A 24,732-nucleotide genomic window follows, 5' to 3' on the forward strand; every position below is an offset into this window, starting at 1 on the left:
CACGGCAGCTGGTATTGCCTCTGTCCTCACCTGAGCCACAGGAGTAGCTCGGTAGGAAAGTGCTGGTCAGGCACCAGAGTGCCCAGCTGGCAGTTCAACAGTATTCAGTTCTGGCTATTGAAATGAGGCTGATTCCTCACTAGGGTTTCTGGTTTCCTCAGATCAAGCAATCAATTTCCTACCAGTCACTGCACAGCCACATTTTGATCCATAGCTCCCTCCAGTTTCCCTTGGAGTTTCCTGCTCTGGTGGGGTTTTTTTGTTTTTTGTTTTGGGGGGGGGGCGGAATTCAGAAACTATGAGGGAAATTGAAGGGAGCTGCAAGTCAAAATGTGGATGTGCAGCAACTAGTAGGAACTGATCGCTTGATCCAAGGAAAGCAGAAAACCAGGGGTGGAGCAACTACTAGTGAGGAATTGGTCTGAGTCTTCACAGGATAGGGAGCAGGGAGATTATGATCCCTTAGGTCGGCGTTTCCTATTTACTGGGTCCCGATCCAGTACTGGGCCACGGTTGCCTCTATAACGGGGCATGAATGCAATGCTGCCCACGCCCTCCCTCCATCCCGTTGCTGCATCCCTCTCCCCCTCGGCCTTTGCCCCATCCCCGGGCTGGCCCTCCTCCTGCTATCCTTCCGCTTTGCTCTGGCCAGGCACAGGCTGCTGGGGAAGTCGGGGCTGCTGCTGCTTCAGCCGCTCGGCCTGGGTGTCACTCTTCCCCCCTGCCATTGCGGAGACCATCGGGGCTGGCCACAGCTCTCCCGGTGGTGCCGTCATCAGGCGCTCTCTGTCAGTCAGTCCCTCCCTTCCTTCCTTCCTTCCTTCCTTCCTTCCTTCCTTCCTTCCTTCCTTCCTTCCTTCCTTCCTTCCTTCCTTCCTTCCTTCCCATTGCTAATCTGAGTAGATGGGGGTGGGGGGTAGAGAAACTTGCCCTGCCATTTCATGTTTTCCCAGGCTGAGAGCATTATATATTTTTAGTTTTCTGCATGTGATCCTTGTGCTTTTTCTTGATGTTTTATTTTTAAGATTGCATTGCAAAATCCCACTATTCTCCTACCTTTCCTAAACAAAATATTGCAAGAATTTAAAGCATGTTTGTGCTTTCCTGTCTCCTGGCTACACCCCCAAAGTCTCCTGGCTCCAACCCCAAATTTTATTGGGCCACAAAGGAGAAGTGTAGAAATAACCAGGCCATGGAGGGGGGAAGTTTGGGAAACCCTGCCTTAGGTAGTCTGGTGTGCTGTAATTGTTGGTACCTGTTGGAGAATGATTCAGCATTCAGCGTTGCTGGTCAGATATAAGCAACAGCTGAGAAGCAGGAAGTAACACAATTGTTTTCTGCTGATGTTCATTGTGTTTGCTGTTCCTGTTGTGGCTGTGATTTATTGTGTCTGTTTCCTCTTTGTGAACTTTGGCCTGTGCCTCAACTCTAGATCCTGCAATTACTCTCTTGGCATTTGTTTCCTCAATAGACTGATTTAACTTTGCTTGGACATGAAGCGTGGTTCTGCTTTTTATTGGACACTCTTAATGGCTTGCTGCATATGTCTACTACTCCTGATTTAGTGTACCATAAGGAACAGGACAGGTATATTGCTATGTTCATCACTAGTTTTCAACAAACAAACAAACTCTGGAGCACCACCACCCCCCAGTATGGGATAGGGTTGCCAAGTCCAATTCAAGAAATATCTGGGGACTTTGGGGGTGGAGCCAGGAGACATTGGGGGTGGAGCCAGGAGACATTGGGGGTGGAGCCAGGAACAAGGGTGTGACAAGCATAATTGAACTCCAAGGGAGTTCTGGCCATCACATTTAAAAGGGACAGCACACCTTTTTAAATGCTTTTCTTTCATAGGAAATAATGAAGGATAGGGGCACCATCTTTTGGGGCTCATAGAATTGGACCCCCTGGTTCAATCGTTTTGAAACTTGGGAGGTATTTTGGGAAGAGGCACTAGATGCTATACTAAAAAACTGGTGCCTCTACCTCAAAACATAGCCCCCCCCAGAGCCCCCAATACCCATGGATCAATTCCCCATTATTCCCTATGGGAATCGTTCTCCATTGGGAATAACAGAGTGCCCAGTAGACATTTCCCCCCCACACGCTTTCTAAAGTGGGGGGGAGGACATCCAAACTAGGGAATCCCCTGCCCCCTCCTTCTCTCCACACACAAATACTTACAGGATCTTGTTCCTGCAGAACTTTACTTAATCTGAAAATGAAAGCAAAACAAAGGGAGGGGCTGTTCTCTGGAGCCCTTCCTGTTTCCTGCTTCCTGCTCAGCCTTAAAGGCACATATTTTAAAAACGGATCTGCAAGAGCTCTAAAATTACATGGTGACTGTGGGGGGCGGGGCTTCCCCCGCCAGCCAGCTGGCTGGGGGCAGGGAGAAGCCTGTAAAAACAGGGGATCCCCCCCCCGATGGGACCTGGGGATTGGGAAGCCTTGTATGGGACTAGGGCAGGGAAAATGCAGAGAAAACTGTTATCTGGAAGCTCCATTGCCACTGCATTGTGTTGGCAGCTGCAACCAAGTGTTGGCACTTGGGTTTCCATAAAATAGCATTGTTATATGGAAAAGGCTGTACAGTGGATGGTCACATTGCAATGCCTAGCGGCTCTTCACTTTCACTGAACTTGTGCTTTTCGAAATTCTTTCTTGCATGTTATAGGTACTGTGATTTATGAGTAGTAAGATTAGATTAATTCATTGTTCAATACATGTGAATAATCTGCAACACCATGAAAATTTATAGTAAAATGAATGGAAGTTTGCCCCAAAGTTCAACAAATAATCTCACTTTCCTTTTTAGTGATCTGCATCAAGATCATGTGCCTGGTGAACAAATCTGTAAAGCACTGAAGCGTCTAAAGAATAATTTAAGGATACTGAGGTAAAAAAAAAAAACCTACTGTATTTTCCTTTGTAATGCCACCATTGTTTGAGTGTTTCTAATGTGCAAACAAATCCCTGAGTTCTACAGTACAGACTGGCCTGTTTTCAGTCCTGCTGAGCACTGGTGGGCAGAGGAGAGAGAGAAGGGTCAGATTTCCTTCCTCTTTGCCATTGTGGGAGAAATCTGTGCAGAGTTCTATGAGGAGCTCACCACTTCCTGGCCAGTGGCCAGGGGTCGTTTTGTAGAGAAAAGGGTGCAGGAGCTCACTAGCACATCTCATTGGCATCTGCCCCGGGATCTGTGTGGAGCGGGGACAGAACTGCCCACTGCACGCAGAGCCTGGCTGGAGGTTCAGGAGCTGAGCTTCTGTGAGCTCCTGCTGAATTCAAGCCCTACCATTCGCTCACCAGAAGCCGCAGCTAAGAGGGAGGGTTGGCCAGGAGGGGGTCTTTTGCCATTACACACTGGGCATTTTCGCACTGACCTTAATCGGCAGTGACGTCCCTCTTCACTGCGCAGGATCTGCACGGATTTCGTACCAATTGCTGCGGAGCACCCGGAAGAGCCGCAAAGTCCCGCGGCTTTTGCGGCACAAATGGAAACTGGGTTTTGGCGGTTTCCATTTGCGCCGCAAAAGCCCACGGGACTTTGCAGCTCTTCCGGGTGTTCCACATTAATTGGTGCGAAATCTGCACAGATCCTGCGCGGTGAAGAGGGACGTTGCTGCTGATTAAGGTCAGTGCGAAAACGCCCACTCTGCTTCATAGACTGATCCAAGACCTGCTGAGAGGGAATTTTAGAAATCTGTAGACTTTAACAGTACTGTCAAAGACCATGAAATGGAGTAAGTACATTAATTACTGTAATGACTAGAGAATTCCAAGTCCTAGTTAAGTTCTTGGGAAATGGTATTTATTTAGTTAGGATATCTCTATGCTGCCTCTTTAGAGTCCTGCTGGAAGTGGCTTACAATTAAATTGTTTAATTGGGTGACTTTTAATTAGGGAGCTTATCTTAAAAACAAGCCATTGGAAATAAACAGCATACTATCCATAAAACAAACAGGCCATTTAAAAGCTGTGATAAGATAAGCCCCCAATTAAAAGCCTGGGTTAAAAGATGCATTTTGGCATAGTGGCTAAAAGAAATAAAGTAGGAATCAGTTCCAGTTTATTCTCAATAAAATACTCAATAAAGCACAACTTGTTGGACTTATTCAGGCTAGGCCAATACAGACATTGAGTAAAATAAAATAAGTAGATGCACACATTTCAAATTCAAAATGTTGAGCCGGGCAATGTATGTTCCTATTTAAGATTAGGTAGCAGAGATATAAATTTTATAAAGAACACGGACAAACACAAATATATATAGATATATATGTGCGCGTGTGTGTGTATATATGTATATATATATGTTGTTGTTCAGTTGCATAGTCGAGTCCAACTCTTTGCGACCCCATGGACAAAGTCACGCCAGGCCTTCCTGTCTCCCACCATCCTCCGAAGTCTGCTCTGCTCAAATTCATGTTAGTTACATCAGTAATGCTGTCCAGCCATCTCATCTTTTGCCATCCCCTTCTTCTTTTGCCTTCTGTCTTTCCCAGCATCAAGGTCTTCTCCAGTGAGTGCTCCCTTCTCATTTGGTGGCCAAAGTATTTGAGCTTCAGCTTCAGCATCTGATCTTCCAGGGAACATACAGGGTTGATTTCCCTTAGGAACTAACTGATTTGATCTTCTTGCAGTCCAAGGGACTCTCAAGATTCTTCTCCAGCACCAGACCCTCGAGCAGCTGGCTGTCATCTGCTTCTTTCTCCCATTCTCTTGCTTCCTTATGCATCACAGCTTGCTTTGCCAAGCATGCTCAATCACATGCAGTATGTCACAGAAGTGAGTACACCCCCTCATGTTTTGTAAATATTTAAGTATATCTTTTCATGTGACAACACTGAAGAAATGACACTTGGCTACAATGTAAAGTAGTGAGTCTACAGCTTGTGTAACAGTGTAAATGTGCTGTCCCCTCAAAATTACACAACACACAGCCATTGTAATGTCTAAACTGCTGACAACAAAAGTGAGTACACCCCTAAGTGATAATGTCCAAATGGGGCCCAAAGTGTCAATATTTTGTGTGGCCACCATTAAATTCAAAGCACTGCCTTAACCCTCTTGGGCATAGAGTTCACCAGAGCTTAACAGGTTGCCACTGGGGTCCTTTTCCACTCCTCCATGATGACATCACATAGCTGGTGGATGTTAGAGACCTTGCGCACCTCCACCTTCCCTTTCAGGATGCCCCACAGATGCTCCATAGGGTATGAGACATGCTTGGCCAGTCCATCACCTTTACCCTGAGCTTCTTTAGCAAGGCAGTAGTCGTTTTGGAGGTGTGTTTGGGGTTGTTATCATGTTGGAATACTGCCCTACAGCCCAGTCTCCGAAGGGAGGGGATCATGCTCTGCTTCAGTATGTCACAGTATATGTTGGCATTCATGGTTCCCTCAATGAACTGTAGCTTCCCAGTGCCGGCAGCACTCATGCAGCCTGAGACCATGACATTCCCACCACCATGCTTGACTGTAGGCAAGACACACTTGTCTTTGTACTCCTCACCTGTTTGCTGCTACACATGCTTTGCTAGGCTCTCTCAATCACACAGCAGAGCTACTGAGCCAAGCCTCTCTTCCTTCTATTGGCTGAGGCTTCTCCCCCTCCTGGTCCCCAGGGGAAGGAAGGAAAGAGCCAGAGCTTCCTTTGCCCAGTTTCCTGGATCCTATAGGAGAGACACAATGAAAGCACCTTTATGACCAAGCACTAATGTTTTAAGCATGTTTTATTTTAAGGGTTTTTTTTAATTATGTAATTATGTCTGTGTCCTTTATGAACTTTATATCTCTGCTACCTAATCTTAAATAGGTACAAACGTGGCCCGGCCTGAGAAGGTCTCATTTATGTCTGATCCAACCCTCATAACAAATGAGTTCGACACCTTTGGTTTAGGCAGTAGATAAAAGGTCACTTGTAGCAGTTCTTAGAGTCCTTGTAGATTAGCTCCTGTACATTTGACGTTCTTTCATTATCTCCAGATTATTTTTTTGCAATTCTAACACAACTTAATCTGTCAGTTCCTAATAGTGGCAAGAGGGTTTTTGTTTTTCAAAATTTCACAACCCTAGGGTTGCAACATGAGACTGAACTGCCTCAAAAGATCCATGAATTCATTTCTCACTTCACTATGATGTTATACTCACGAACAACTAGAACTGTTTAAAATGCATTCCACCATACCAACAAAAATAGAGTTGTTATTCACTCTAAAGGAAAAGGAAAGGTCCCCTGTGCAAGCACCAGTCGTTTCTGACTCTGGGGTGACGTTGCTTTCACAATGTTTTCATGGCAGACTTTTTACAGGGTGGGTTGTCATTGCCTTCCCCAGTCATCTACACTCCCCCCCTCCCCCCGCAGCCAGCTGGGTACTCATTTTACCGACCTCGGAAGGATGGAAGGCTGAGTCAACCTCAAGCCGGCTACCTGAAAACCCAGTTTCCTCCGGGGATCGAACTCAGGTCGTGAGCAGAGCTTAGGGCTGCAGTACTGCAGCTTTAACACTCTGTACCACAGGGCTCTAAAACAACCTTTTAATAACAACTTCAAAATAATAGCAATAAAGGAGACTCACCAAATTTTGTTATCTGTACTCAAGACTTTTTTTGGAGAAAAATCCCAGCAGGAACTCATTTGCAAATCAGGTCACATCCCCTGACATCATTTTTTCACGCAGGGCTTTTTATAGAAAGAACCCAGCAGGACCTCATTTGCATATTAGGCCACACGTCCTGATGCCAAGCCAGCTGGAACTGCGTCCCTGTTCTTTCCTGCTCAAAAAAAAGCCCTGTCTGTACTACCTCTAAACCCCAAATATTCAAGAAATAAGCTTTTTGACAGACAGTTCCTAATGTGCTTTTTTTCTGGGGGAAGAGTTAAGATTGTGGGATGCATTGCTATTTCTCTTCCGGGGATTTGTTATACTGCTTCATGTTCAGGGGGCAGTGCTTGGCAGGCTTTGTATTTCCAACAGGTCTTATATCGTCTCCCAACACTGAGCATTGTTCAGAGGAGGTATTAACTTTTGCAATGGAAAAGGGCTAGGGAATTTTGTGGCCAGAAGAAATGTGGTAGTACATTATAGTTCATTAATGATTGCATATACACACACATACTAGCTATCTATGTGTGGTTGTTTCCCACAGACTGATTTACTGTGATCTTACCACCAATCAGTGGTGGGATCTCTTATCTGTTATCTGCATTTCCCCAACACTCTCTGAGCTGGACCTGGAATGTAGTGAATGGGGAGATTCAATAGTGCAGCTTCTAGCTGATGCACTGAAACACCCGGACTGCAAGATTCAGAAACTGGTGTAAGTCATTGTTGGCATTTTAATTTCTTTACATAACTGCTCCTTCTGCCAGAATCATAAGATCTCTTGCTTGATTCAACTGTTATGCCTTGGAAGGAAAGCAGAGACACTCAATGAATGTTTTTTCAAATGTGTGTATGCTCAATTTCTGTTAGAGGAAGAAGACATATTCTACTGGGACACAGTACCAAGTTCTCCCTTGAGGCACCTCAGCTGATTATTTCCAAATAGACTGGAATGTTGAAAAGAGAAAAAAGAACTCCTAAACCCCAAACACAAGAAATAGTCAGGAAAAAGCTGATCTGCATCAGCAGGCAGACGGGAGAGCCAAGTATCGTGATGAAACTGTCTCCTTTGTAATACATTTGGGGTGGAGTTGCCAGGTCTGATGATCACACTAGTGGGGGAGGGACTTTCTTGGAGTTGGGGTGGAGCACTGCAATGCACTGACATCACACAAAAGTGATGTCATCATGTTGGTGACATTGCACAGTGACACTCTACTTGGAGGGCAAAACTCTATGGTGCAATCACCCTCAAACTATAGAGTTTTGCCCAAAAAATGGAGCATCATTGTGTGATATTGCTGACATGATATCACTTATGCATGATGTCAGCACAGAATTTCTCCACAGCAGCTAGGCAATTACAAAATACCTAGGCAAATTAGGGATTTGCCTAGGATGGAGCCACGGCCAGGGTGCCATTTAGGCCCTTCCACCCACCCTGGCTGTTGGCGATCTAAAGCACCCAGGAGTGGAAGAGGCACGCAAGCGCAGCTCCTGCACTTGTGTGTGGAGGACTCACACATGCCACCATGCTTTCGCCTCACCGCTCTCGCTGCTACCACCCTTGCTGCTGCACTCACCCACACGGCTCTGGAGTTGCTGCAGTGGCTGCAAGCAGTGGGGCGGCCAAGGTGAGAGGCAGGGGGGCCAGCGGCTGAGGGCAGTATGAAGCAGCCTTGCCTCCACGCATCCTCAGGCCGCCTCTGCCCACCACGCATCCTCAGGCCACCCCTGCCAACCAGGGAAGGTGGTAGGGCATGGGGCGGCAAGCCTGCCTGGAGCACCCCACACCCTAGGGCTGGCCTTGTGGGATCCCACTGCTTGCTTCCCTCCATTTTTATATCTGTTCATTTATTCCTGCTCCCTGCTTCCTGTTATTTAACCAGTTTTAAATCTGTCCTTGAATCCCATGCCTGCTAAGTTTACTCAGAAGTCTTTGGTGAGGTACTTTGTCAAAAGCGTTTTGGAAGTCCAGTTGTTCAGTTGTTCCATAATGTCTACTGTGTCACCATTGTCTATATGCTTGTTCACTTTCTTAAAAAAACTTCCAAAGGTTGGTGAGGCAGGATTCCTTTGCAAAAGCCAGCAAGCTTTGACCCTCTATGTGCCTAACAATTCTATCTTTGATTATAGTTTCTCCTAATTTGCCTGGGCCAGACATTAGGCTGATAGGTCAGTAATTTTCTGGTTCCCCTCTGGATTCCTTTTTAAACATTGGTATACCATTTGCTGATCTCCAGTCTTCTGGTACAGCAGCTGAATTAGTGATAGGTTGCATATATCATAGAATCATAGAGTTGGAAGGGACTAAATGTCATCTATTCCAACCCTTTTTAAATGAGACTCTGGGAAATTAGTTTTGAGATTCCTGTGCTATTTTAAACTGTCCCTTTATGGTCTGATCTCCATTATTTGTGCCCTTGCCCCTATAAATAATTACCTGACTCTGGAACAATTACATTGTTTGTTACAAACATGAGTTACAAACAGTAGTGCGCTGCCATTAGAAGTGACATAATTCTCTGATGTGTGGCATCACATATCTCAACCTTGTAAAGAGGCTTGCTTTATATCCTAAAAATATATCTTGCTTTGTACTTCAGCTGATATTGATCCCTCTGCTGATCTCATGCTTAACAGGGAATTTAGAAACCTGCCTTATTTAATTAGATTTTAAGCATATAGACACCTCTCTGAAAAACTGCTTCTATCACCTTTCCCATTGCTGCTTGTTGTTGTTCAGTCGCACAATCAAGTACAACTCTTTGTGACCTCACAGACAAGTCATGCCAGGCCCTCCTGCCTTCCGCCATCCTCCAAAGTCTGCTCTGCTCAAATTCGTGTTAGTTATATCAGTGACGCTGTCCAACCATCTCATCTTTTGCCGTCTCCTTCTTCTTTTGCCTTCTGTCTTTTCCAGCATCAGGGTCTTCTCCAGTGAGTGCTCCCTTCTCATTTGGTGGCCAAAGTATTTGAGCTTCAGCATCTGACCTTCGAGGGAACAGACAGGGTTGATTTCCCTTAGGACTAACTGATTTGATCTTCTTGCAGTCCAAAGGACTCTCAAGATTCTTCTCCAGCACCACAGCTTGAAAGCATGTATTCTTCTGTGCTCGGTCTTCCTTATGGTCCAGCTCTCACAGCCATACATTACTACTGGGAATACCATCGCTTTGACTATACAGACTTTTGTTGGCAGGGTGATGTCTCTACTTTTCATTATACTGGCTAGGTTTGCCATAACTGTCCTCCCAAAGAGCAAACGCCTTTTAATTTCATGGCTACAGTCACCATCTGCAGAGATCTTGGAACCCAGAAATGTGAAGTCTGTCACTACTTCCATGTCTTCCCTTTTTATTTGCCAAGGTTTGATGGGGAGGGATGCCACGATCTTAGTTTTTTTGATGTTGAGTTTCAAGACTACTTTTGTGCTCTCCTCTTTCACCCGCAACAAGAGGTTCTTTAGGTTCTCCTCACTTTCTGCCATTAGAGTGGTGTCATCTGCATATCTGAGGTTGTTGATGTTTTTCCCAGCCATCTTAATTCTAGCTTGTGCTTCATCCAGGCCAGCATCCTGCATGATGTACTCTGCATATAAATTAAATAAGCAGGGTGACAATATACATCCTTGTCGAACTCCTTCTCCTATTCTAAACCAATCAGTTGTTCCACATCCCATTCTGACAGTTGCTTCTTGACCCTTTATACAGGTTTCTCAGGAGACATGTGAGGTGGGCTGGTACTCCCATCTCTTTAAGGATTTGCCACAGTTTTGGACTTTAGGAGTAACTTTCCATTGACTGAATGCTAAATTTACTAGCATTGTGGTCACTATTCCCAACTGGTGTAACAAACCTATAATTCAACAAAACCAGGTGCTTTGTTAAACAGTACCAGTCTCCTGTGCCTTACTGAGTGGTTTCTTCATAATTGTACTCTATTTTCAACAAAACCTGTGGATGTCTGGGATTTGAGGTTCTGTGTAGAAACTCATACATTTTGGCCAAATTCCTAAACTGATGATATGCAAAATAAGGGCTATTACCTGTGCAAACATTCTCAAGGATACCATATCTGGCAAACACAGACCTGATTTTTGTAATTACCTGGGAGTCTGTGGTATCTGTAAATAAAACAGTCTCTGGATAATAAGAAAAATAGTCCAGAATTATGACATACTGCTTCCTGGGATATGCAAACAGATCTATTCTAACTTTTGCCCATGCTGCCCTAGGCTCCTTTATCACCAGTATTATTGTTTTGACTAAAGGGACCTATATTTCTGCAACAATATGTTCTTGCACTCAGATTTCTATGTCACAGTTAATTTGCAGCTACGACAAAATATCCCTGACTCTCCTTTTGCACTTTTCAATACCTAAATGGCCTTTTCCGATCTTTCTAATATGTCTTTTTGCCATACCTTTAAGAACCACAAGTCTTTTCTCTTCCCTTCATAATGGATAGTTCTTCCTTGAAGTGATTATATGGTGCTAGTATGTGATGATTAGGCCAACCAGATATAATGAGACTGATAATTTTCTGTAAAGTCTTGTCATGTGCTGTATGTTCTGCCATATTACTTTACATTGCATCTGAGACAGCATATGTTTCCCTAATCAATTTGAGATAAATTATCTGTTTCTTTGTTGCCTTCTACAAATTTTATCATATGCTCTAGATAGTGTAGCAGCCACAGAAAAGACTTTACTTGGCTTGCATTGAAGATTTAAATTGTACAACTGTAGCGGAAAGAAAAGCCTCTTCAACCGGAGAGTAGTATCTGACACCAGACATAACCCACCCTGAGCCTTCTTTGCAGGGAGGGTGGAATATAAGCCAAATAAAATAAATACATAAATAATCAAAAGGAGCAAAACTGCCTCTCATTTTTCAGTCATGTACATCTGGAACAGTTTGGAGCTGGGTAGAGCCTCTCTGAGTTGTTGCTGATGAGGGAGCAAAAATCATGATGGTCCCCAAGAAACAGTGGTGATGGGGGTAAAGACAAAGAAACGAATTCTCTACCCGCAAGTATCACAGGTTCCCAACTCTTATCCCTAATATCAGCATTTTAAAATCTCAAAACATCAGTTTAATTGAAGACTGATAGTCTCTTTATGAAAAGACAAAGGCAGAGAATGAAAACTTTTGCTCATACCATCAGTGCATTCAAAGTCTATCAGCATCTGATCCTTTTAACTGGAGATGTGAGAGACTGAACTTGGGATCTACTGCATGCAAAGCAGACGTTCAACCATTAAGCAAAGGCCCCTCTCAGAACCTTTCTAGTCTGTCTTTCTCTATAATTGGGTTGAAGGTTAGTCATAATGAATTTAAAAACATACATGTGCACAAATAGTAAATCTAAAAACTTCTTCATGAGTACTACTGGTTATTATCATCAGTGACTTCCTCACACAGATGGTTGGAGCAATTACACTGTAGTGATAGAATAGATTATATCTATTATTCCCTATCATTTGCAGACTGAATTTCTTTGAGCTTACATCTGCTTGTTGTGGGAATCTCGCCTCTACTTTAAGCACCAATCAAAGTTTGACAGAATTGTTCCTGGAACATAACACAATAGGAGACTCGGGAATTAGGCTCCTGTGTGCAGGACTAAGACATCCAAATTGCAAACTGAAGAAAATAAGGTAACCATCTGTATCTTGACTTCTTTACTCAGTAACTTGCTAAAATGAGAAACCCATACATCTCTCAAAATAGTTTGCTGATGCCGAACAATTTGCTGTTCCATTTTCCCCCAACCCCAGTGCCCTCCTCATTGCACAGTCCTCATGTTTTTCTCTTGCAGGTTGACTAACTGTAACATCACATCTTCTGGTTCTGGGGATCTTTCTTCTGTCCTCAGTACAAATCAGACACTGAAAGACCTAGGTTTAGATGGCAATAAATTGGAAGATTCTGGACTGAGACTGCTATGTGAGGGCTTGAGGGATCCACGCTGCAAAATACAGAAGATAAAGTAAGTAATAGCTAGTTTGCTTGTTATTGCAACTGTAATGTACTGAGTGACGAGACATGTTGAAGGCAACATGCTTTATTAACGAGTACATCACAAGGCAAAAACATGCGGGGCAAGCCCCACTTATATACATACCCCAGAACAACCCTCAGTCTGGCCAGGTTCAATCCTGGCCAGTTAAACTTCCCGCCACAGATCTTGATTGGCGGAGCATATTTGCGGAGCTACATCCGGGGACCAGCGGACTTCCACTGGTCACCTTCGTAGCGTTCACTGTGTTGTACTTTCAGGATTGAAATGCAAGACACAACACTCCTCCGCCCCTAGTTCAAGACACAAAGTCTTTCGAGTAAGCTGGCGCCCTGCGTTCCCGGGTCGACCTCCTCGGAGTTATTTGGGGAGTTGGAGTGGCCGTCGTGGCTGGTTCCTCGTGGTGGAGTGACGCCAGCAGAGGGCTGTCTGTCGCTTGTTGCTGTTCCGGAAGCTCCTCTCTGGGGGAGTTGCTCCCACTGCTGTGGTGCTCTTCCGCCCGCATAGTCGGTGCGGCCAGCATAGGCTGGGTGGCTTCTGGGGGTGTTGCTGTCAGTTCTCCCCCCCTCCCCCGATCACTGTCGGTTCTTCCGGCAAGGTGCGGTGGCGCAGCTGGTCAATATGCCTCCTTAGGATCTGGCCCCCCTCCAATGAGACCTCATAGGAGTGGGACCCGGTGACCCACAGCACATGGGCAGCTAACCACTCCGGGCCGCTTGCGAAGTTCTTGGCATATACCGGATCCCCTGGAAAGAACCCCCTAGCGGCTTCCCTGGTTTCGGGAGAGCTGTGGAGGTCCGCAGCCCAGTCGGGATGCAACCTGTCTAGCCTTGTGATCAACTTCCTCCCCATTAGTAACTCGGCAGGGCTTAACCCGGTGACGGGGTTGGGGGTGATTCTGTTATCAAATAGGAATGCGACCAGGTGGTGGTCCCAATCTCCCTGTACAATGCGACCCGGGGCCTCTTTAATGGTGTGCACCATGCGCTCTGCTTGGTTGGTGGCTGGATGGAAGGGGGCGGACCTAATGTGCTGTATGAGGTATCTATTCAAGAACTCCCGGAATTTCCCAGGAGGTGAAAGCGGTCCCATTGTCCGTGACGAGGGTATCGGGAATCCCATGGGTGCAAAAGACCCTTCGCAAGGCTCTGACCGCCACTGCGGTGGAGGTTGAAGCTACGGGAATCACTTCTAACCACTTGGTGTATGCATCAACTAGAATAAAGAATATTTGGCCCTGGTATGGCCTCGCAAAGTCTAGGTGTAACCGGGACAACGGCCTCCTATTGGACTCCCAGCGGTGGACAGGGGCACTGTGCGGATCAGGCCGGGACTCTTGGCAGGGTTGGCACCTTCAAACCCACCCTTCTATCTCCTCGTTCATCCCCAGCCACCACACATAGCTACGTGCCAGGGCCTTCATCCGCACTATCCCCGGATGTGTTTCATGTAGGGCTTCCAGCACTTGCTTCCGCAATGAGGGGGGAATCACCACCCTGCTCCCACAGAGAAGGCACCCCTTGTGCGTGGACAGTTCTTCTCTGCATGATGTGAATGCCCTGAATTCTGCGTCCACTTTGCCTGCTGGCCACCCCCTTCCCACCCAGTCTAGACCACGTGCGAGGATGTGGTCTCTACCCGTGGCCCTTGCTACCTCCGTGGCGTGGAGGGGCCTCTCTAGTAGAGTCTCTATAAGCATCACATGGTGGGCAGGGGCGGGGCTGAGGGCGTCAGCGTGTCCCATAGCTTTGCCTGGGCGGTGGACCAGGGCATATGTATATGTATTGAGGAACTGGTTCTACTGCAGGACGCGTTGTGACAGAATTTGCAGTGTCTGGCGGTCTGGAGCAAGGAGACCCAGGAGCGGCTTGTGGTCCGTGGCAATCGTGAAACGCCTACCGTACAAGTAGTCGTTGAATTTATGCACACCCGCCACAATTGCCAAGGCCTCCTTGTCTATCTGGGCATAGTTGCGCTCCGCGGGGGTCAGGGTCCTCGAATAATAGGCCACGGGAACCTCCCTCCTGTCCGGGAGTTGGTGCCCCAGAACGGTGCCCACCCCGTATGGGGAGGCATTGCAAGCAAGAATCACTGGGAGGGATTCGTCAAAATGGTGGAGCACATCATTGGAAACTAGGAGGTCCTTGACTGCCTGAAAAGCAGCGGCCTGCTTCTTATCCCAGACCCACGGGGCGTTTTTATCAAGGAGCCTATGGAGGGGTTCTGTGATGGCCACTTTGTGGGGTAAAAATGAATGATAAAAATTTAATAACCCCAAGAAACTTTGTAGCTCCGCCTTGCACGTGGGGGCCAGGGCGTGGACAATGGCCCTGGTCTTGTCAGCCGTCGGGTGGATTCCCGTGGCATCTACTGCAAACCCCAAGGACTCTACCCTCGACACCCCGAGGGAACACTTCTCCCGCTTTACGTTAAGTCCCGCCACCTGGAAACGGCAGAGTACCTCGTGCAGACGGCTGCTGAACTCCTCAGTGTCCGGGGCGGCGATCAAAACATCATCAAAAAACGGTTGGACTCTGGGGATCCCTTTGAGAAGAGAATCCATTATGCTCTGAAAAATCCCCGGAGCCACACTAACCCCAAATTGCAACTGCCGCACCCGAAAAGCTCCCCTGTGAGTCACATTCATTTGGGCTTCTGCTGTCTCGGCGTTCACTGGGAGTTGCTGGTACGCCTGGGCCAAGTCCAGTTTCCCAAAAACCTTAGAGCCTGCTAAGGCTGCCAGTACATGGCTAACTACCGGAACAGGGTATGGATTGTCTTGAAGTGCCTTATTTATGGTGCACTTGTAGTCAGCGCATATGCACACATCTCCATTCGGCTTCACTGGGGTGACTATGGGCGTTTCCCAAGCAGCATAGGACACCGGTTCTAGCACCCCCTGGGCCGTGAGGCAGTCCAGCTCCGCTTCTATTTTTGGTTTAAGAGCGAACAGAACTCGCCTGGCCTTCAGCCTTATCGGTCTCACGTGGGGATCAAGGAGTAAGGTGATGGGAGGCCCCTTGTAGCACTCCAGGGACCCATCAAACATTTCCGGGAATTCCCAGCACACATGCTCAAAATTCTGCGTTCGTATCTGCTGAACCCCCACTATTTGAATACCCAGCGGTCGAAACCAGGCCAACCCCAGTAAAGTGGTGAGCTGTCGTTTGACCACAAGTATTTCCAGCTTGCCCTTGAAGCTCTTAAACTCTACCCTTACAGCCCAACCCAAAACCTGTATGGGGTTTTTTTGGAAGTCCCGCAGTATGAAATCAGCCGGGTGCAGCCTGGGTTAGCCCCAGGGGCAAAGTTTTCTAAGAGACTCCTCCGAAATTATGGAGATGGAGGAATCCGAGTCCAGCTCCATTAGGTATGGAGCACCCTCGATTAGGACCGACACCCTAACTTTATCAGGGGTGGTGAGGGGCAAGTTCATTACCTGCAGGCTCGTTGATGCGGTCGAGTATGCATTGGTCAAGTCGTGGTTGGTGGACTGGCGTCTGCGGGTAGCCTTGGCCCGGCAAGCCTGCGCTATGTGGCCCACTCTCCCACAGTTCCTGCAGTCTGTCACGGGCTGGGGCCGATTCAGGCAAAGTCCAGGGGCAGTCCAAGGTCTGTAGTTAGTGAGCAAAGAGGGTCCAAGGCGCCAAAACCGAATCGCAGTCCAGGTATCGCAGGTCAGAGGTTCAGAAGCCAAAGTCAGGGGGTCCAGAAGTCAAAGCCAAAGTCAGGGGGTCCAGAAGCCAAAGCCAAAGCCAAAGTGGATGCTAGGACGTCAGGTAAGTGACTAATTGCTTCCACAAAGCCTCCTCCCAAAGCCCACAGCTATATAGCCCTCTGCTATCTGTTGCCCATTTGGGCTAATTGCTGGCTCAGAGAGGCAGCCAGGATCCTGCTAAGACTCAAGCATCCTCACTCCTAGAAGGGCCAGAATCCTTTCAAAACTTAGGGCTCAGGGAGCGTCTTGCTCGTGAGCGTGCCGCCCTCCTCCGATCCCTGAGGTCCTGACGAAGGCGGTCACGCACACGAGCCACCTGAGAGGGCGAGGCAGGGGGGCTTGGATCTTCTCCAGCAGGAGGCAGGGGCACTGGTGCAGGTGGCAGGGGCACAGTTTCTTCTGCAGGCTCAGCTTCCTCTGCAGGGTCCCCAGTACCCATGACACAGTCCACGTTGCGATAGGGCTAGTCCCGTCTCTCATGTGGATCCCCACAGCTGGCGCACTTGGTGTTGGCTGGTCTCTCAGTCGCTTGTGGCCTCGTGGGCGCTCTTGGGCCCATTCCTGGTTGGCAACGGAGCTGGTTTGCTTCCTCCTCCTCTGGGTTGCCTGGTGCCATTTCCTCCTGGTAGACGGCTTCTGCTCGCGGTTGTTGTAAGCTTTGGTTGCTCTCTCGAACGTGGTGGCTTCATTGAAGGCATTTTGGAGGGTGAGCTCCTCTTTTGCAAAGAGCTTTTGCTGTAGTCTTTCATCCCAGAGGCCCCAGACGAATCGATCCCTCAGGGTTTCATCCAGCTTGTCGAAGCTGCAGTTTCCAGCAATTTGGTGGAGGGCGGCCAGGTAGACGGCGGCATCTCTCTCCCACCCCTTGGTCCCTCTTGTGGAAGAGAAATCGGCGGGCGATGAGGGATGGCTGAGGCAAGAAGTGCCCGGTCAGGAGCCTGACTATCTCCTCGTATGTTTTCTCTGTGATCTTTGCGGGGGCCGAGAGACCCTTTGCGATCTCGAAGGTGGCCTCCCCGCAGATGCTCAGGAGCACATCTCTCTTACAGCTACCGTCAGTAATCAGGTTCGCTCGAAGGTAGCAGTCGACCTGCTCCGTGTAGGTCTCCCACCTATCGGGGTTGGCGGGGTCAAACTCTGCCAGGTGGCCCGTCGTCCCGCTTGGGTTAGCCATGGCGGCAGAGGGCGCTTCAGTATAGCCAGGGGTTACATTTTTATTACAGCAGGGTTGTACACATATACATTTTGTTATGAGTGATGATCTCCTAGAATATTGTTTCAACAATTTGATCATCTCTTGGTAGGTTTGCCAGGTTTGTGTTGGAAAATACCTGTAGACTTTGGGGATGGATCCAGGAGAGGACAGGGTTTGGGGAGGAGAAGGGCCTCAGCATGGTACAATACTAAAAAGTCCACCCTTCAAAGCAGCCATTTTCTTCAGGGGAGTTGATATCTGCCACCTGGAGATCAGTTGTAAAAGCAGATGTCCAGGCCTCACCTGGAGGCTGGCAACTCTGTCTCTTGGCATTGCTGGGTGGTTACCATCTCCCCCTTATGACCATCTCCTTTGAAAAATCAATTGAATACAGCCTTATTGCAGTCATCAGGCCTTTCCTAGATTTCTTTGTTAAACAATAGGCTGATAAATGCCGTGGTCTCAACGTCTGTCCACTGCTTTGCCATCACATTTTTGGCAGATGTGACAAAAAGTAATGGAAGCTGTGATGTATTTCTGTGAGCAGGCAGGGCAAAACAGATGCCTGGAAAGGTTGTGTTCTTGAAGCAATCAATGCATGGCACCCAGGAATCTGCTTGCTTGAGTGAGTCACAAGTGAGGTACTTGGGCCTGATTTGCTTAGAAAAAGACATATTTTATGTAGTGGCCCAGCAAGCAAGGCATGCGATATTTAGACCATGAAAAATGTAATTGTTGCAAATGTTTCTGTGGAAAAAAAGAAATTAGATTACTCTTATAAACGACATTGTTGCTGGATCACTGGATGGCCTGATGTCATCAGATCTTGGAAGCTAAGCAGGGTTGGCCCAGGTTAGTGTTTCTCTGGGAGACCTCCAAGGAATCCCAGAGTCACTGTGCAGAGGCAGGCAATGGCAAGCCACCTCAGAACATCTCTTGCCTTGAAAACCCTACTGGATCATCATAAGATGGCTGCACCGTGATGGCACTTTACACACACATACAGGGATCCTCTTGCCCACAGAGAAATCAACAGAAATTACTTTAAAATAGAACTGGAACTGATAGGATTTGGCCAGGAGAGAGCTATTCTTGCCACCACTACACCATTCAGGAGATTTCCAAAGAAGATCATAGCATTTACAGCAGTAACGTTTTCTGCTTGCAGGTTGGACGGATGTCGTTTTACATCTTCTGGTTGTGAGGCTCTCTCTTCTGCCCTCAGCACAAACCAGACACTGAAAGAGCTACATTTAGGGGAAAATGAACTGGAAGATTCAGGAGTAAGATTGTTATGTGATGGCCTAAAAAATCCACACTGCAAAATACAGAAAATAAAGTAAGTAACTGCTGGTTTGTTTGTCATGCTACATTCATAGTATGGGGCAAGGAATAGAAATTATGATGCAATTCTATGACTAATAAAAATTCCAAGGAGCAGATTGGTTTATGAGAAGGTAATGGAAAGGCAAAGAATACAGAAAATCCTAGCATGGAATTCAAGCTTATGACATAGTGTTAAACCTTAATGAACACTATCTTTATCACAAGAGTTCTGTCCTCTTTTGGGGTATCCTATGAACCTAAAAGCAGAGTTTTGCAGGCTCTTAATCTAAAGTGGGACACAGTATTTTCCCAAATAATAGAATTTAGGTAGAGCAAAACATCAGGGCGGGGGAAATCCTACAGCTATTGCCGAAGTATAACTGCTTAAACTTTGCTGTCACTTAGATTAGTTTTAAAAAACTGCAAAGTTCCTAAAATATATTTGACAATCTAATATTTAAAATACCAGCTTTACTCGTTCAGAGCATTGTCAGCAAACATATACTATTTAAATGACCCTCCTGCAGCCCTGAAATATGGAGAGGGCCACAGAAGTAGCAATGAAATACAAAAACAGACTGTGATTAATTAACTAACAATACGAATTAATTTTCAAATTATAATCATAAAATCATGGAGTTGGAAGGGATACCCGTGGTCATCTAGTCCAACCCCATCATAATCATATTAATAAATAATGTCATAAATCACAAAAATTCATTCCAAATTCAGTGCAATGATACACACATTCCTGCATGTTAATACAAAATGTCTCATGCAAGTCCAAATAAATTCATTCCATTAATAAAGTGCTGGTGCAGTGTCTTCTTCCATATATTAAATATGATAATTTTAAAATCTCATGATGAATGCTGCAAAACTACCTCCGAAGTCACTTGCTAGCTGGTCAGCACATTTCAATCAGCCTTCCTCATGGAGGGGTAAAAAGATGTCCACAGTATTACAATTCCCAACCACTAGAATTCTTATACATGGCACATCAAGCACAAATCCTTTGTTGTTCAGCTGCAGTACTTACACAGATGGCAGTGGTTACCTGAACAGCCACCCCTTCCCTGTCTGGCAATGGTTCTCATAAATTGCACTCCCAGCCTGATTTCAGTGAATCAGAACTTATTTGCCAGCAATGTGGGTCACAAACTGAACACAGAAATTTCTTTTTGGAGATATTGATGCTAGAACTGAAAAAAAATGGATTAATTAAGCACTTGTATTTATTTTATACATATTGTTCTGCTTTATATAGGTTGTTCAGGTGCTGCCTGACAGCTGGATGCTGTGAAGATCTGTCTTCTGTTTTCACTACAAGCCAGACCCTTACAGAGTTAGATGTGTCAAGTAATATGCTTGGAGACTCAGGAGTAAGAATACTGTGTGAAGGGCTAAAACATCCAAGCTGCAAGCTGGTGAATTTGAGGTAGGTGTTCTGAGCATAATATTATGTTCATACAAGCTGTGGCCTGTGAGAAATCATGGGAAATAATTCGGGAGGGAGGGGGACTGGATTCTATAAAAGGCTGGATTGTCTATTTTTCCCTTTCCTCCTTTTTCTCTTTGAGCTGATCTTCAATTTTGTTCAGCATTCTGTACTCCTGGAACATATTCAGTCTATCAGGAAGCTTTGGAGGTTTTGTTTTCTTTTGGTTTATTTACAAAGTCATTTTTACATACCTGGGGAATCTTCTGAGAAGCTAGAGGTCCTTGCATTCTTTGTGGGTGGCCCTGTTGGGCTGCTTTTGTGATTGGTACAGGGATGGGGGCCAGGCACTCTGTTGTTAGATATGATGATAGGCTGGAGACCTTCAAGGAATCTCAGGAGGGCGCAACAGTTTTTAAATTGTACTCACTCCTCCAGAATTCAATAAGTAACCAGAGGCTTTCCGCCTTAATTGATACTTAGCAACTCTTGGCATGCAATACCTTCTGCAATATTTTCAGTTCTCAGATAGTTAACTACCACAAATATAAGGGCCAAATAATATCAATTTAAAATGTGCAACATAAATATTATAAAATATAACACATGTATATAGTACACATTAGGTAAAAACAGATACAGGCTCAATAGCTTCAAACCAGGATAAAATCTGTTTTGTAACCTTGTTTTGGGTTGATTTTTAAATTTATAGATGATTTTATTTTAATCTTTATATATTGGAAAATATTTTCTATAATACATTGTGTTCATCAAAATATTCTTGAATATTTTACAGTGAGGCGGGATTTACTTTTGTACACCTTTCATACTTCAGTAATCCAAACAACCCGTAGCTTTTCCAGAACTCATACAGAAGAATGACTGGGTTTCTAAACTGCATTGATAAACTTTATTACACTTAAGTTTCTTCTCCAGTCAGAAGGCTTAAAAACACATGTGTAGCAAGGCAAACATTAGATAACATTAGTACAATTTCAGAATACAGTTAGAAGGTTATACAGTAGTATTCAGATGAACTTTTACCCAATTCTTGTAGTCAAATTCATTCTATCTTATATTCTAATACCTGCTAAGCGTTAATTCTATGGAAACCTAAGTCCCATTCTATATTAGAGTAACATTCTATGTTAGAGACCTCAAACAAGAGATGTTAAATTCATGGCTTGAAATCAACAAAGATTGTTAATTTCATGGCTTGAACAGCATAGAGACCCCCTGTCTCTAGTGCAGTCAACACGCTTATCCTAAATCCCAGGGTTTATAAAGCATTTCCCCCCCGGAAACTGGTTATATGCGTCATCTACATTCCAGAACCATCAGCTGCATCAACAGGTAGCCAGTTATCTTTACTCTATCCGGTCCCTTCATATACCTCTCAACATCAACGATTATACTGCCAAATCAAAACATTTAAGGCTAAGATTGTCCTGAGATAGCTTTTACCTTTAACCTACTTTCTACTGACCTACATTTCTAGCAGTTAACTCTCAACCTAAGCTGTTAGCAATATGGATGCTTGAACCTTTGATGGTCATTTTCATAAGAGAACCAACCCCAAAAGAAATTCTGCCACATACAGACACATAATTGAAGACAAAAGTATATAACGAAGGCAGAAGGTATTTGAAAATGAGGCCTCTACATTTTATTGCTTCCTTGAGTCACTCATAGAGTTGCCAGCCTCTAGGTGGGGCCTGGAGATCTCCCACTTTTGTAGCTGATCTCTAGCTGGCAGAGATCAGCTTCCCTGCAGAAAATAAATTTGAAGACTAAATAAGTTTTATTCAGAATGTAAGCTTCTATATTCTCTAAGCAGACTTCATCAGACAAAATTGGAATGGCCGGGGCCGGTGCGTGGGAGTTGGCGAACGAGGCTAGGGCGCTGACTTGTAACGTGCCCTCCCAGCATGATCGGCTGCCCCTCCGCTCCCACCTCCCCCACCCCCGCGCGATCAGCTGCGCCTGGGCCTCCCCACCACCCAGTGCGATCACAGCACTTCGCGCCGCCACCAGCTGTGACGCGGCGTGCTTCTTATCCTTTTTCTTCTAAGAATGTGCTGGAGAAGATTTGGCTCCCCCTCCCTTCTGGTTCCAGAAAGGAGGGAGGAGAAGCGTCATCAGGTGGGTACTTTAGTTCCAAAAAGGTTTGTTGTAGATCCCTCTGATGAAGTCAAGAAACAGATTAACAAAGCCAGAATGATACCCAGAGAAAACCTGTTACAAGACAGACCCTGACGAGACAATAACAAAGCACTGACAGCTCTCTTTCAAAAGTACTGGGGGGGGGGGTTAAACCTTTCCTTGCACACAGACAGCCCCCCAATCTAAAATAACTCCTCACCCACAACAATACAACATCGCATCTGAGCATGTACACAGTTATCAGAGCTTGCAATAAACCCAAGTGCCAACTTTGCTGCCACATACACCCAGACAACACAATTACTGGGCCTAACAGCATTAAGTACATCATCTCAGGCTCATTCACTTGTTCATCTTCCAACATTATATATGCCATTAAATGCCAACAATGCCCTTCAGTTCTCTGCATAGGGCAAACAGAACAAACCCTACGCCAAAGGATAAATGGACACAAATCTGAGATCAGGAATTACAGAACTGAGAAACCTGTTGGAGAACACTTTAACCTTCCTGAGCATTCAGTGGGTGACCTCAAAGTAGCTGTTTTACTGCAAAGGAGCTTCAAGAACAGACTGGAGAGAGAACTTGCTGAATTACAAATTATTTTGAAACTTGGAACAAACACCTTCCCAAGACTGAACAGGGATATTGGTCTTTTATTTCATTACATATGCTATACCAACTCTCACTGAGTATAGCTATACATCCACAGTATTCCAATGTATTTCTCTTTTAGAACAATGTATCAGAATAATGTGTTTTTTTTGTATTGACATACTCAAATAAGGTATATGGGCTGTTTATTTCATTACATATACTAACCCACCTTCCACTATATTTTAATGCACCCTGTTTTTCTAATGGCTAATATGTATTTCTCTTTTAGAACAGTGTATCAGAATATTGGGGGGGGTTGTTTTTGGTTTTTTGTATTGACATACTCAAATAAGGGATATTGACTGTTTATCTAATTACATATACTAACCCATCCTCCACTGTATTTTAATGTATTCCTTTTTTTCTAATGGCAAACTATAATGGATGTTATAACCTCTTGAGAAACCATGCCCTCTATTTAAACTAACAAAGCCAGAATGTTGCCCAGATTTATGGCAATGCACACCTACAACATCAGTCTGCTTTTTATCACCCTCCAATGTTGTTTCAGCCCTGCTTTGTTCTAATACTAACAAACACAGATCCCAATTTGTGATTCTTTTAATCTGCTAAAATCATTCCCATGATTCTACATACCTACTCACTGCCCACTTATATTAAGAATTGCTGCTTGCCATTCCAATTTTGTCTGATGAAGTTTGCTTAGAGCATACGAAAGCTTACATTCTGAATAAAACTTAGTTGGTCTTAAAGGTGCGCTTGTCTACTGCTTTGTTCTATTGCTTCAGACCAACACGGCTGCCTACTTGGATCTATCTGCTTTAAAGAATGGCGTCTATAGCATTGTACCATGCTGAGGCCCCTCCCCTCCCTAAACTCCACCGTCTTCTAGCTCCACCCCCAAAGTCTCCAGGTATTTTCTAACACAGACCAGGCAATCCTAAATCACTGAGATTTCTTATAAGAAAGTAACTCAAGATATCTCCTTAGCACATCTTGTTAATATATTCTTAAATTAGTTACTATTCCAGAATAATTCTTAATTGGTCATATTAATATTCATTGTACTATCCTGGTATTCATTGTACATCAGTATTCATTGTGCAAATATATGTTTGACCTAGGGTTGCCAAGTCCAATTCAAGAAATATCTGGGGACTTTGGGGGTGGAGCCAGGAGACATTGGGAGTGGAGCAAGGAACAAGGTTGTGACAAGCATAATTGAATTCCAAAGGGAGTTCTGGCCATCACATTTAAAGGGACCACACACCTTTTAAATGCCTTCCCTCCATTGGAAATAATGAAGGATAGGGGCACCTTCTTTTGGGGCTCATAGAACTGGACCCCCTGGTCCAATCTTTTTGAAAATTGGAGGGTGTTTTGAGGAGAGGCACCGGATGCTATGCTGAAAATTTGGTGCCTATACTTCAAAACACAGCCCACCCCGAGCCCCAGATACTTGTGGATCAATTCTCCATTATATCTTATGGGAATCGATCTCCATAGGGAATAATGGACTGCCCAGCAGACATTCCCCTCACACTTTCTGATGACTCTGAAGCAGGGGGAGGGCCTCCAAACCAGGGGATCCTCTGCCCCACCTGGGGATTGGTAATCCTAGTTTGACCACAGACGAAGG

The 24,732-nt window shown here is 45.4% G+C and overlaps 1 protein-coding gene across 1 annotated transcript in view; it reads left to right on the forward strand.

Moving 5' to 3' along the window:
* Nucleotides 1–24,732, forward strand: part of LOC132589675 (NACHT, LRR and PYD domains-containing protein 3-like) — a 91,136-nt gene that overhangs the window by 21,366 nt on the left and 45,038 nt on the right. The window contains exons 5-10 of the mRNA XM_060262408.1: nucleotides 2,819–2,899; nucleotides 7,155–7,325; nucleotides 12,103–12,273; nucleotides 12,435–12,605; nucleotides 18,717–18,887; nucleotides 20,142–20,312. Coding sequence (XP_060118391.1) covers nucleotides 2,819–2,899; nucleotides 7,155–7,325; nucleotides 12,103–12,273; nucleotides 12,435–12,605; nucleotides 18,717–18,887; nucleotides 20,142–20,312 — 936 coding nt within the window. The remainder of the gene's footprint in view (nucleotides 1–2,818; nucleotides 2,900–7,154; nucleotides 7,326–12,102; nucleotides 12,274–12,434; nucleotides 12,606–18,716; nucleotides 18,888–20,141; nucleotides 20,313–24,732) is intronic.

Source organism: Heteronotia binoei, chromosome 21 (genome assembly GCF_032191835.1).
Source record: "Heteronotia binoei isolate CCM8104 ecotype False Entrance Well chromosome 21, APGP_CSIRO_Hbin_v1, whole genome shotgun sequence".
Lineage (NCBI taxonomy): Eukaryota > Metazoa > Chordata > Lepidosauria > Squamata > Gekkonidae > Heteronotia > Heteronotia binoei.